Source organism: Sebastes fasciatus, chromosome 20, assembly GCF_043250625.1.
Source record: "Sebastes fasciatus isolate fSebFas1 chromosome 20, fSebFas1.pri, whole genome shotgun sequence".
Taxonomy (NCBI): domain Eukaryota; kingdom Metazoa; phylum Chordata; class Actinopteri; order Perciformes; family Sebastidae; genus Sebastes; species Sebastes fasciatus.
Window position 1 is genome coordinate 17,671,558 of NC_133814.1, and position 12,767 is coordinate 17,684,324.

At 38.3% G+C, this 12,767-nt stretch overlaps 1 protein-coding gene across 2 annotated transcripts in view; it reads right to left on the reverse strand.

The window, feature by feature from the left end:
• The window catches only part of LOC141758523 (disks large homolog 5-like), a 38,002-nt gene extending 26,156 nt beyond the window's left edge, over positions 1–11,846 (reverse strand). The window contains exons 1-4 of one of the 2 annotated variants that reach the window (XM_074620029.1): positions 11,107–11,846; positions 2,979–3,047; positions 1,561–1,714; positions 1,056–1,199 (exon numbers count right to left, since the gene is read on the reverse strand). In XM_074620029.1, coding sequence (XP_074476130.1) covers positions 1,056–1,199; positions 1,561–1,714; positions 2,979–3,047; positions 11,107–11,416 — 677 coding nt within the window. In that variant the 5' untranslated portion in view covers positions 11,417–11,846. Of the gene's footprint in view, positions 1–1,055; positions 1,200–1,560; positions 1,730–2,978; positions 3,048–11,106 lie in introns of both variants that reach the window. The other variant, XM_074620028.1, reaches the window with a different exon arrangement.
• Positions 11,847–12,767: the final 921 nt, after the last annotated feature.

Here is a 12,767-nt window from a genome sequence, read left to right on the forward strand (position 1 = left end):
ACCCCATATGGAGTTTCATGCTGTTTATACTACAGTGCCCGATTTCCGCTTTTACTCCTGTCATAATTACTACGGTCGTTAGAGGTCGCTGTCGTGTTCTATTATTCCTTCTTTCGGTGATCGCCCATGTGAATCGATGATAAAACCTACTAGTGGGTGTAGCAGGCCCCTTCTGACCCAAATCTATGAGACTTATAACCACTGATAACACCTATTTAATGACCTGGTAACAGCCTAACTGGTAACAGCAAAGACATGAATTACTACGATGATTACTGCATGCTAACCCTAGCCTGTGTGTTAGGTGACTTATTGATTTTGGTACAATTCAGGCATGAATGTGATTCCTCACTCACAGAGGATTGTGTTTGGTGTGAATGGATACGTGCAGAGACAGACAGGACAGTAATAAATAAAGACTCTCTCTCATGTGCAAACAGGGCCCAGAAGGAGAGGCTTAAAAGTGGCAATAATCCTTCATCTGTCTGTTTGCATGTGGGGCCAGATGTTGGCTCCCTACACTTTGGAGACAGTATGGCGTCATTAAATCACACAAATGGACCAGCCACCCTATCACATCAACTCGGCACAGCAGCTTATTTCACAGGACAACAAATGCTGTGTTCGTAGCATTATCCTCATGGCACAGATGCCTTGCCATGCACACAGATGATGATTACAGAGCATGCTTTGGCATGAACTCTTCAAGAGGGGCATTACATGTAGAGAAGTAATTCACTCTCTGCTGTCAACCTTTTGTCCCAAAAGACGACTCGGGATTTATGCTGCTAAGAAGACAATAAAAACGGTCTTTTTCTAAAACGAATCACAAAGATGAAATTAAATTGATTTTTTTTCAAGGCTTAACTCATAAAGGCTTTATCCCTATTACTCACGCAAAAGTAAAATCTGTTCTGTGCAATCTGCTGTGAATATGTCAGAGGAAGATCTGAATAGCAGCTAAAACCCTGCAGGCTGAACGCAAACGGCACAAATGCTCCGGCTGTTAAAAAATTTACAAAAGGCCCCTGTAGTTTGGGCTTTCTCTAACTCACTGGTAGAAGTCTGCTTTCTTCACAGCCTCCTCGCACCTCTTCAGGGTGGTGCTGTGCTGGTTCTGCAGGGATTGCAGGTCTGCCATTGCTTTCATGCACTGCAGCTTCAGACGCTCGTAGTCATGACCTGCTTTTGAGTTTGGTCTGTTTCACAGAAAGGGGAAGGAGGGATACAAAATTGTGATGCATTAAAATCGACGCCACATGGGAGGATGAGAGAAGCAAGAGTGAGATAAACATCACAAACTTTGTGCTCATGGGAGCCACAAGGGAAGAGAGGCATCATTAAAATTGTATGCCAACCTCTTGTTTTACAGAGTTGAGCATATTTTAAAACAATTTTGCGTCACGTAAGACGTCTTGTTTTTTTTGTTGCTTTTAAAAGCCGAACAAGGCAAAATGCCTCGACTCACAGAGCGCAGGTACACACAGGATCACGGCGCTCTTCCGTCAATGTTTGTTTTTCGAGAACAGGCTGTTAGGGTGCACGAGATCAGAACAGTACCTGCAGTCATCGAAGGTGGTTCCGGGTGAAGAGAGAGCCAGACGTTTGCGTAGTTCGTCCCTCTCGCGGGTCACATGTCTGAGCTGGAACAGGACCGTCTCCATCTTCTCGCTCACCTGGTGGCCGTCCATGTGAGCGGGCGGAGGGGAGGAGGCTGGACCGGGCGTACCTGTGGGAGTCAGCATGTCACTGGTGGCATGTGCTATTTCACAGAGCTCAAATGATGGGGTGGGGCGTTATTAGTGCAGCTCCATCGGTTTCTTTTAAATGCTCACTCAAGCCAAGGTTATAATATTTTTTGATTTTCAATTAGTTTTGATTTGATTTTAGTTTAGTTTTAGATCGTTTTCAGTGCGTTTGCTAGTTTAGTTTCAGTTTTTCCGAAAGGTTTAGTTTTTATATATTTAGTTTAGTTTGTTTTTGTTAAGGCCAGCTACTATGTATCAGATGTATATAGCTAGATAACATACATGGTTGGAGAACTGTGTAGGAATGGCCATAATGCCTAATCTTCGCGCTACTTTAGTGTCAGATGTGACGCAATTGCAGCAGAGCGCCATCTGCCGGAATGTCAAGTCTTTTCAAATTCTGTGGTTCAACGTCACGAGAGTTGACGGAAATTCATGCACTCCCTTTTTTGGTAGTGATATATTATAGTTAGAAAAAACAAAAACTGAAATGAATTCATGGTCATATTTATTTCATTTGTATTCGTTTTTAAACCAGACAATATCGTTTCTGTTTACTTAAAGATTATAGTTTTTATTTAGTTTCAGTTTACTAACAATATTTGTCACTGCTTATTTTCGATTTAGTTACAGTTTTAGTTTACCATCATAACCCTGACTCAAACTTTACTGGCAAGAGTCTCAGAGTGAATTTACTTTGGTCTAAATATTAACAAATCATAAGCAAGAGCTCTTTGTTGTAGCTACTGGAGCAAACGTCTACGCATTCATTACAAGAAAACGCCTTCACCTTCATCTTTCTGTATCATTTTTAATCATTGCTCACAGATTTTTGCAGCCAAAAATCAGTTTAATATTCTACTTCATTATTTATCTACCTCACTGTTGTACTCATTAACCTCAGAAATCCCCCCACTGATACAAATCAAAGCGCTGTTTCCTTTTCGGTGGCACCGACCAGTCAAATCCTCTCTCCCTAAGAGAATGACTAAATGAAACAGGTCTGTTTGTGTGTGTGTGTGTGTGTGTTTGGGGGGTAGAGGTTTTCTAAATCCTTCTCACATCTGTGTAATCACTTGCATGTGCTCAGAGTCTAAACAGGCAGCAACCACTGACTATTATTTGAAATGTATTTTCTGACAAACCTCAGAACAAACGAATATAATGTTTTTAATTTTTGACATTTCTACACCTGAACACCACCACCACCACCACGAGCGCCACACTCACCTAAGCTGCTGAGAGAGCTGCTGCTTTCCGAGTCCGACGGCATGGTGGACAAGATGCTGTAAGTGGACCCTGCGAGGAGAACAAAACATTAAAGTCAGTTGTGAGTGTACTCGACCATGTCTGCATTATAGTCCGATGATTATCTCCAGCATTGTATGGTACATCAAGGCCGTGCAGCTTGGGTTACGTTCAGGGGCCTTTACTGAAAAAAAGGCCAGCTGGAGGCATAATAAGGTGGGACTTTCCCCGACTTGGGGATGACGGGCCTGTGGGCTGACAGCAGAGTGTGGCTAATTATCAGTTGGGCAGGGAGCTTGAATACTGACTAGCCAGGGCCCCAAAGAGGCTGCAGCCTCAGAGCTTCTCCTTTTATCTCCTCTGACAACATCACACAGCCCCCCCTGTGAAAGCCCCTTCTTTTATAGCCTACAGTGATTCATAATTAACTGTACAGAAAGGAAGCCTCAGTACAACACTGGAAGTATTATGGAGGAGATGGTGTTATTTGAAAAAAAAGTTAAATTATTTCCTGAAAAGAATCTGAAATTGTTTTCATTATTGGTAAAACTATTGGTTATTTTTTCGATTAATCAATTAAAGCCACTACATGCAGAATTTGTATGTGTTTGCTAGGGCTGCCCCCTCCGTCAACTACCATTTCTTTAGTCGATTAGTCATTTTTTATGCTTAGTCATGCTGAATGACTTATTTCCAAGAAACTTATGAGCACATCTCTGGTAAACACAAGATTTAAAGTGATGCTTTTGTGTGATTCTTCGTGGAGAACCTCAGTTTTGGTGGCGCTAAGTACAACCGAATGCTGAATAAGACATTTTTAGGCGACCATAAAGGTTCTAATTAACTTTCATGAACTCAAAACACACTGTGAAAGGGTTAAAGTTGTAAGACGTAAACATGAACAACTCCCAGACCAAACAGCGCCGTGATAGTGACCTGTCAATCACAAGGTAGCCCCGCCCTAAAGCATACCCTGCTTTATCGTCTATTTTACTCTAAATGGGACCATAATTTACTCAATGAACATCATGCTGTATTGAAGAAGACTTGAAACTACAGATTGAGACCATAAACTCATGTTTACAATGTTTACTGAGGTAATAAATCAAGTGAGAAGTAGGGTCATTTTCTCATAGACTTCTATACAATCAGACTTATTTTTGCAACCAGAGGAGTCGCCCCCTGCTGGCTGTGAGAAAGAATGCAAGTTTAAGGCACTTCAGCATTGGCTTCACTTTTCAGACCTGGAGGTTGACCACTGGTAGCTACATATACAGTACATATAAAATACATATTTGGGGAACTGTGTAGGAATGGCCATAATGTTTAATCTTTGCGCTACTTTAGTGAAGCAATTGCGACATAGCGCCATCTCCTGGAATGTCAAGTCTGTTCAATTTCGGTGGTTTAATGTTACGAGAGTTAACGGAAATTCATGCCGTCTCCTTTTTTTCTGTAGAGATATAAAAAAACAAACTAAAACTTAAATAAATTTAGGTTAATTCTATTTTTTATTAGTTTTTCCCCCCAGGCAATATCATTTCAGCTTAGTTTTTCTTAAAATATATTTTTTTTTATTTTGTTTCAGTTTACAACATTATTTTTCACTGCTTATTTTTGCTTTAGTTTCAGTTTTAGTTTACTACAATAACCCTGGGTGAAACCAGAATGTTTAACATGTTCGATTGGCTTAAACAATGAACAGATTGTCAAAATTGTAGTCTATTGATGATTTGCAGGTTGAATTGTTTCGACACTACTCCCAACTGTTAACTCTTTTCCTCAAATGTGAATCTAATAACCACCTCCACACATTTCCACCTTTAAGTGGGTCAGAAAAAAAGGAATTTTAATGATGCTTGAGATGTTTAACAGACTGCGCAAGTCTTGATCAAACAGCTAGCGGTGCACATTTTACTGAGCTCTAACTCGGCCGTGGGATGAGCAGCAGCAGCAGCTTATAGTTTGGTTAAATCAGCAACTTCCACCCCTGATGTAAAGTCTAGCGCTCGACTGGGAGACGGGAGCATGACAAACGATTCTATTTACCCACGTCCCAGTACTCTAAATCAATCCCTGGCTGGCTGAGTTCCCACTAGCTAAAGGAGACTATGAGTTTGATTAAGACTGGAAGGAGCCCAGCTAACATGGCTCACCCCTCTTTTTCCCAGCAAAGCACTGAAAGAAGAAAAAAAAAAAAAAAAAAAGAGTGATGTGCCTCAGGAACCGTGGCATCCCATGGATCAAGCTCTCTTTGTTCTCGCCCTAGCTTAAGTTTCCCATGACTCTGTTTGAGCAGAGAGTGTCTCAATGGGCAAGGTTCACTGTGTCATAGCTCGCTCACTTTTCTGCCCGTGTGGAAGTCATGTGACGCAGACCTCGCTGCGCTCTGACCCTCACCACTCAAGGATCTCACTTAGGTTGATCTCTTTTCTAAAAGTCACAGCAAACTTGGTGCATATTCTGAACTACATTAAGACATTTATCATAAAGCTGAAAACAGGAGCAGCAACACTGAGTGCTGATATCATCTAAAAATCACATCTAGTACTCGGCTCCACTGATAATGAATGAGAAACGCTCAAAATACTGCATCTTTTCCATGAAAATGTTCATGTTCTTACTCAGATCTGACAGCTATACAATAGGTTGAATGCAATTTGGGTTTAAAAGCTCAAACACTTGTTTTTTATGTATTGATCCAACAGCTCCAGAAGTGTCCCTTGATAAGGCAAATTGAAGTCTTCTTGTCCTTTTGCATCTAGTTTCAGGAAGTCATAAAATCTGTGAATTCATCCTGGGGGCGCTGACCATTCAAATTGGAAATTTTCTGCACATTCAAGCAAAGACAAACAAGCATCTAGTGTTAAATTTGTGAAGTTATGTCAATTTGTTGATGTTCAGATGCAGTGAAAATCTGACTAAGTAACGTGTGCAAATAAATGATTTACTGTTGTGAATGAAGCAGATAGGGCTGCCCCCTCTTAGTCGACTAATCAGTCGTTTTGGTCTTAGTCGACTAGAAGATTTCTTTAGTTGATTAGTCATTATTTATGCTTTTTCATGCTGAATGACTCATTTTTCCAAGAAACTTATGAGCACATCTCTGGTAAACAACAGATTTAAAGTGATGATTTTGTGTGATTCTTTGTAGAGAAACTCAGTTTTACAGATCTGTTGATTAAATCAACTAATCGATTAGTCGAGTGTTAGTCGACTAAGGATTTCTTTGGTCGAGGACAGCTCTAGAAATAGACCTTTTTCAAAGCAGACATTTGGACTCGTCATAGCAGGAAAAGTACCGGTGTTATTAATAATATTACCATTCTATTCAAAAGTCCCAGTAAAGCTTCGGTTATGCTTTCTGCAAAGTATGGAAGCACGGACGTGAGCTGACTTGGAATCGTGACGAGGAAACTTTTGGATCTTTTATACTCTGTGCGGGTTTCTTCTCACGTCAAAGCAACATTCTCAAAGCTTGTTAAAGTTCTCCTTTTAGATAGATACATAGATGTACTTTATTGATCCCAAATTGGCATTGCACAAGAATAGATAATATACATATCAACACTAAAGATAATATCTATAGTATACACAATATAAAGAATATATTGGAATACACTATAAATATACCAGACTAGAAAAATGTGGATGTGCACGGACAGGTGAAAACCTGCCGCACGTAACCCCCCGCGAAGGACTGTGTCCGATGGCGTGACGTCAATTTGGCCGTGTGGACACTCGTGACCCTGCGAGCATAAATCACCCATAACACATGATAGTGTGACAGTGAGCCAGCATGCACAATTTACAGTGCACATAATTCAGCCATCGTTTCCTACTGTAACGTTTTAAAGAGGAGTCTGTGAGGCAATTTGTCAGATTTCATGCAGCTCCCTCTGGACCCACAAAAAGGTTTTATACAGCCGTTTTCACATATGCAGTAGTGCTCCACAAGACCTGAAAACAGACTTTGATGTGTAAAATTGGACGTCCCATTTAACTATTTTATCGCCATGAAACGAAAGAATGAATCTTTGAGGTTCAGAGTGAAATGTCTCAACAATTACCAAGCAATTTGGTGCAGACATTGTGAACTTTGATGACCCTCTGACCCCTTTTCAACCAGCACCATTACCAAGTCAAAATGTCAACGCTGGTTTATCTATCGAACAGTTTGGATTTCATTAACATGAACATCACAACTTCAGAGTCGCTAGCGTGGCTGTAGACTTTTCTTGTATAAAAGAAATTTGAACTCTCCTACTACCTGTGACATCCAGTCTTATTTCGCTGCGGCGGCACAGCAAAGCCAAGTGAATACGTCAGCCACGATACACACCCTGATGATTATGCTGCCGTCATGTTATTGTTCTTCGAGAAAAGGTTAGAACAATCTGTAAACAAAAGGTCTCTAGCCCCGAAGCTATGGTTATATATAAAACTATAGAGTAGCTTTGTTATTAATAACAAACAAGCCCTTTGGGATACACACCTTTTTAAGTACTGTGCATGCATCATATTCACACCACAGTGAAAATCTTCAACTCCATGATCATTTCAATAGGCTACATTTAGTTGTTGACATTTGATTTTAGAGAACCTGCTGGGGGTTAACTAACAAACGAAGCTCTCGCTCATTAACATTTTGATTTCAAGGATGGTCTAGCTCTCTGGGATTCTGGGGAGAAGCTGGATTAGGCTGCTGACGGTGCACATTATTTTAAAAAGCGTCGGCTGTAACAAGCTACTGTATTCCTGGGGAAAGGCCCTTCTTTTGGCTGTGCAGTGGAGGAACCAGTCTGCCCAGTAGCAAAAGGCAGCTCAGCCCATTTTGTGTCCTGTGTGACTACCAACAGGGAGCCGCAGACTACGGAGACCAGCCCAAAACATGTTCATGTGTACAACAACCCTCTTACGCAGCAGCAGGAAGCCTCTCACTACTCAGGTTTTAGACTCTGTGCACGATTGTGAAATGCAGCGCAAAAACGGAAAAGCTTAGAGAAATAGACTGCAGCTTCAGTTCTCTCATAAATAATGAGGACATAATAAATGCATAATTAACACCTCACCATTCAGCTCACCGAGTATGACGCCATAGCTGTACAAAAGTAACTATGCAAATATTGCTTTTGAAATGCAAAGGTGCAGTAGAGGTGCTGAGCAAGGACAGTGTACTTTTGTGTATGCATTACTGCTGCTGAATATTACCTATATATGCAAGTTTTGGGACATAAATCATGACCGGTTTGGCTCACGCTGAATTTGATGATCATGAAAACAGCAAGCGTATTTAGCTGGGAGGAAGAAAAGCATATTTTAAAAAGGTACTCATCACTAAGTGGGGAAAGGTGGTATATTTTTGTGAGCAAACAGGACAAAATTCAATCATATTACTCTGAATAAACTACAGATAAGAGTACATACATCCGAAGAGAATCCGACAGGAGGCTGAGGTGTTTATCATCTACAAGATGTTTGTTTATATGTTAAAGAAAATATCCAGTATATTAGATTAGGCTCTAATGAAAAGGCATGAAGGTGGAATATGTGTGTATTTTAGAGCATTAACTCTAATGCCAATGTGTAATATAGCTATTTCTTTAACTCATCAGATCATTTTATATCACACTACAATAAGAATTGAAAGAAAAGCTTGTTGATCTCTGTGTATGTGAGTATGTGATGCTTTTTTTTCTCTGTTTGGTCTCAGCATTTTGGACTGTTGCTGGGACAAAACAAGACATTAGAGGGGAAATGTTTAGTCAATTGATCAATCCATAGAAAATTAATATCACCAACTATTTTTCCAAGCAAAAATGCCAAACGTTCCCTCATCCAGCTTCTCAATTGTATAGATTTTCTCTGTCTAATGTGATAGTCAACTAAATATCTTTGTTTTGGGCTCTGGGTTGGACAAAAGAAGCCATTTGAAAAAGTCAACTTGATATTTTGATGGACACTTTTTTTTACTATTTTCATTAGTAATCGATTAAATCGTAAAGAATAGCCCTGCAACTAAAGATTATTTTCATTGTCGATTAATCTGTTGATTATTTTCTCGATTAATAGATTAGTTGTTTGGTCTATAAAATGGCAGAAAATGGTGAAAAATGTGGATCAATGTTTCACAAAGCCCAAGATGACGTCCTCAAATGTCTCGTTTTGTCCAAAAATATTCAGTTTACTGTCATAGAGGAGTAAAGAAACCAGAAAATATTCACATTTAAGAAGCTGAAATCAGAATTTACTTATTTTTTTTCTTAAAAAATGACTCAAACTAGTTGAAGATGAATTTAATAGTTGACGACTAATCGATTAACAGTTGCAGCTCTTGTAAAGAAAATTATGAGCAGACTAATCAATAATGAAAATAAGTAAATATTTGCAGCCAGACTAGCAATTTTAAGACATCTCTGGGATTTGTAATGCATGTGTCAACATTTTATAGACTAAATAGTTATCCAATTAATACAATGAATGAATACGATGAATGAAAAGAAGTTAGTTTTGTACCAAGACACAAATGAAACATTCTCCACTGTATTCTCACTAAAGTAAGTTACTGTGTGCATTAACAACTCATTGAATTCTTCACTCATTCATTCTGACTGTGACAGTGGGTTATTGATTCACAACTTCAGGGCAGCCCTGCTGTCGCTACATTGATTATTTCAGTCTTTTTTTAGGGTCCATTAAATACTTTCACAAAGGGCTGGCAGCAGCGCTGTGCTTTTTAGTGACATGGCAAAGGGAAACAAGCACAGTAGTGTGAGTGTAAATAAGCATCAGGTCACATGATTGTACAGCTCTCTCTCCCTCTCTCTCTCCCTCTTCTCTCTCTCCATTTATTCCTGCGCAAAGGAAAAGTCATGCCCTTTATCAAGTTGTCATATGGTCAATAATACCCCCTTATCTAATTCTCAAATTCATTCACATAATACTAGACAGGTTAATCATCTTCACCTGCCTTTTTACAAAACAAAACATGGCCAGTACTCCCTCAGATATCGTGGTGTAAAAATATGGAACACCAAAATACATGTTATCAAGAGCTCGTTATCCTTAGAACATTTTAAAAGGAAATGATCATTATCTTTTAATATGTTTAGATATATATTTTTATTTTCTTCTGTACTGTTTTTTGTATGTATTTCATTGTTTTTATTGGATTGTTTTCCACTGTTTGGTTTGTATGTATTGGTCCACATTTTGTGTACTTCTTGTTGTTGTTTGACTTTTGTTATATTTTTTAAATTATGTTAGTTTAGATCTTTCTTCCTTTTTTGTTATTGTTTTTTTTTTCTCCTGCGGTTGGGGGGGGGGAGGTCCTTTGTATAAGCCTGTGGCTTCTTGACCTCTACTGACACATTACTTGTTTGTTTTTTTTCATTGACTGGATTTTGTGCAGTTTTATATGTGCAAATAAATAAATAAATAAAAATAAATAAATAAAAATAATGTTAGTTAGATCATGCCCAGAATACTTTTTTTTTTTTTCATTGACTAGATTTTGTGCAGTTTAATATATGTGCAAATAAATACATATAAATAAATAAAAATATTGTTAGTTAGATCATGTTATTATCAGAGTAACATAATGTTGATGGATTATAACAGGCTGGTATATGTCAAAGTTTAGTCAGAATATTATAAATATTATAGTATTAAAAAAAAAAATTCAATGACAGCACATAATGACACTTGTTTTAGCCAACTTCATTTCAAATCATTACCACAAGTTTTACACTTTAAAAAAATGCAAATTGCAAATTGCAAATAAATAAATAAATACAAATAAATAAATAAATACAAATAATGTTAGTTAGATCATGTTATTATCAGAGTAACATAATGTTGATGGATTATCACATGCTGGTATATGTCAAAGTTTAGTCAGAATATTATAAATATTATTAAAAAACATGTATTTATTTATTTTTATTTATTTATTTATACATATATAAAACTGCACAAAATCCAGTCAATGAAAAAAACAAAACAAGTAATGTGTCAGGAGAGGTCAAGAAGCCACAGGCTCATGCAAAGGACCTCTATATATACATATTAGAGTATTCATATTAATATAGTTATGGTGCTTTATTCTTACCGGTGGTGTGATCCACTGGTCCTGTGGATCCGTTCAGCAGCAGCACAGAGTGCAGGTGAGGGTGCGTCTTCTCCAGGGCCGAGCAAAACTCTGCGAAATGGTCTCTGTCCTCCTTACTGATCAGTATCTTCAGCAGGAGGTCCACTTTCTCCGAGTTGGAGGAGCAGTTGTGTCCCAGCTCGAAGCGTTCAGCCTGGCTGAGAGCAGTCCCGCAGTGAGCCAAAACATCCACGACTCGGTCCGCGTCTGTGATCGACTCCACCAAGTTCTGGTAACATTTCTCCAACAACTCTTTATGCTTGGGCTCCATAATAACCACAACAACAAGGTAGTAGCTTCGGAGGAGGACACTAAACTCTTTTACTTCTTTACTTCGGAGCTACTCCTGTCGAAACTACCCCGCCGCTCGGCTCTCCAGACGGGACAACCCGAAGTGAAGGATACACAAGAAGTAGCCATATTTGTTGCCCAAGGCGGCTGTTGACTGCTGCACCAAGATGACAACACATTTTCACCACCAAGCGCTCCGCTAAACGTCCTTAAACCGTGTCTGCCTCTTTAAGCTCCGCTGCGACCACGTTACGAAGACGTTAACGTGCTTAAATCAACTTCTTTCGACATGTTGGAAAGTGTTTAAACTCTTCCAGAGCCTCTCTCTTTCTCTGTTTCTCTCTCTCAGCCTACTAACTCCGCCATGTCTCACCGTTGAAGCAGCTGGAACTCTGTGCCAATCATATTTCCGTGCAATGGACATTTAAGGTAAAAGTAGGCGGGGCGTTGTTTTTAGACGCACCTGGCTCACACCGCCGCTTTAATTACCATTAGGAAAATTATTTTAAAAAAGATATACCTATAGCATTCACTCAAGTACTGTACTTATTTTATTATTTTATTATTTTATTATTATTTTATTTTTCTATGTCTCTAATTGGATAACTATTTGGTCTATAAAATGTCAGAAAATGTTGACACATGCATCATAAATCCCAGAGATGTCTTGAAATTGCTTGTCTGGCTGCAAATATTTACTTATTTTCATTATTATTATTTTTTTTCATTTTGTTTTTGGTTTGATGTATGTGTTAAATGTAAAATAATATATATACATATATATATTAAAAAAAAGAATGTTTACGTTTAAAACCGTGTAATGGTCTAAATATTGTATATTTGTGACATCACAAATGGACAGATATCCTATCGGCTTGTTTCAAACACATTATTTCTGAATACGGGCTTTGTATATTTCTCTGTATATTGAGCGCTTCGATACTTTCAAAATATTTATATAGCACCTAAACCTACTTTATGATATAAAAGACATGAAAATCTTACTTTTTACAATATCGGACCTTTAAACTTTCTTTTGTTTGTTTATTTGTTTATATGTTGTTAAGGTGTCAAGCTTATTCACCCCTGCTTTTTTTCGTTTCTTTTCTTTTTTAAGTAATATGGTTTGACTAAGGTTATGATTATTATTAGTATTATCACTTTTATTGTCCTTCATTGGCTAATAATTTGAAAAAGAATGAAAACAAAGTAAGTGGTGGCGGGCAAAAAAATAAATAAAAAAAGTACTGTACTTAATTACAACTTTGAGGTACTTGTACTTTACTTGAGTATTTCCATTTCATGCTACTTTATATTCTACATTTCAGAGG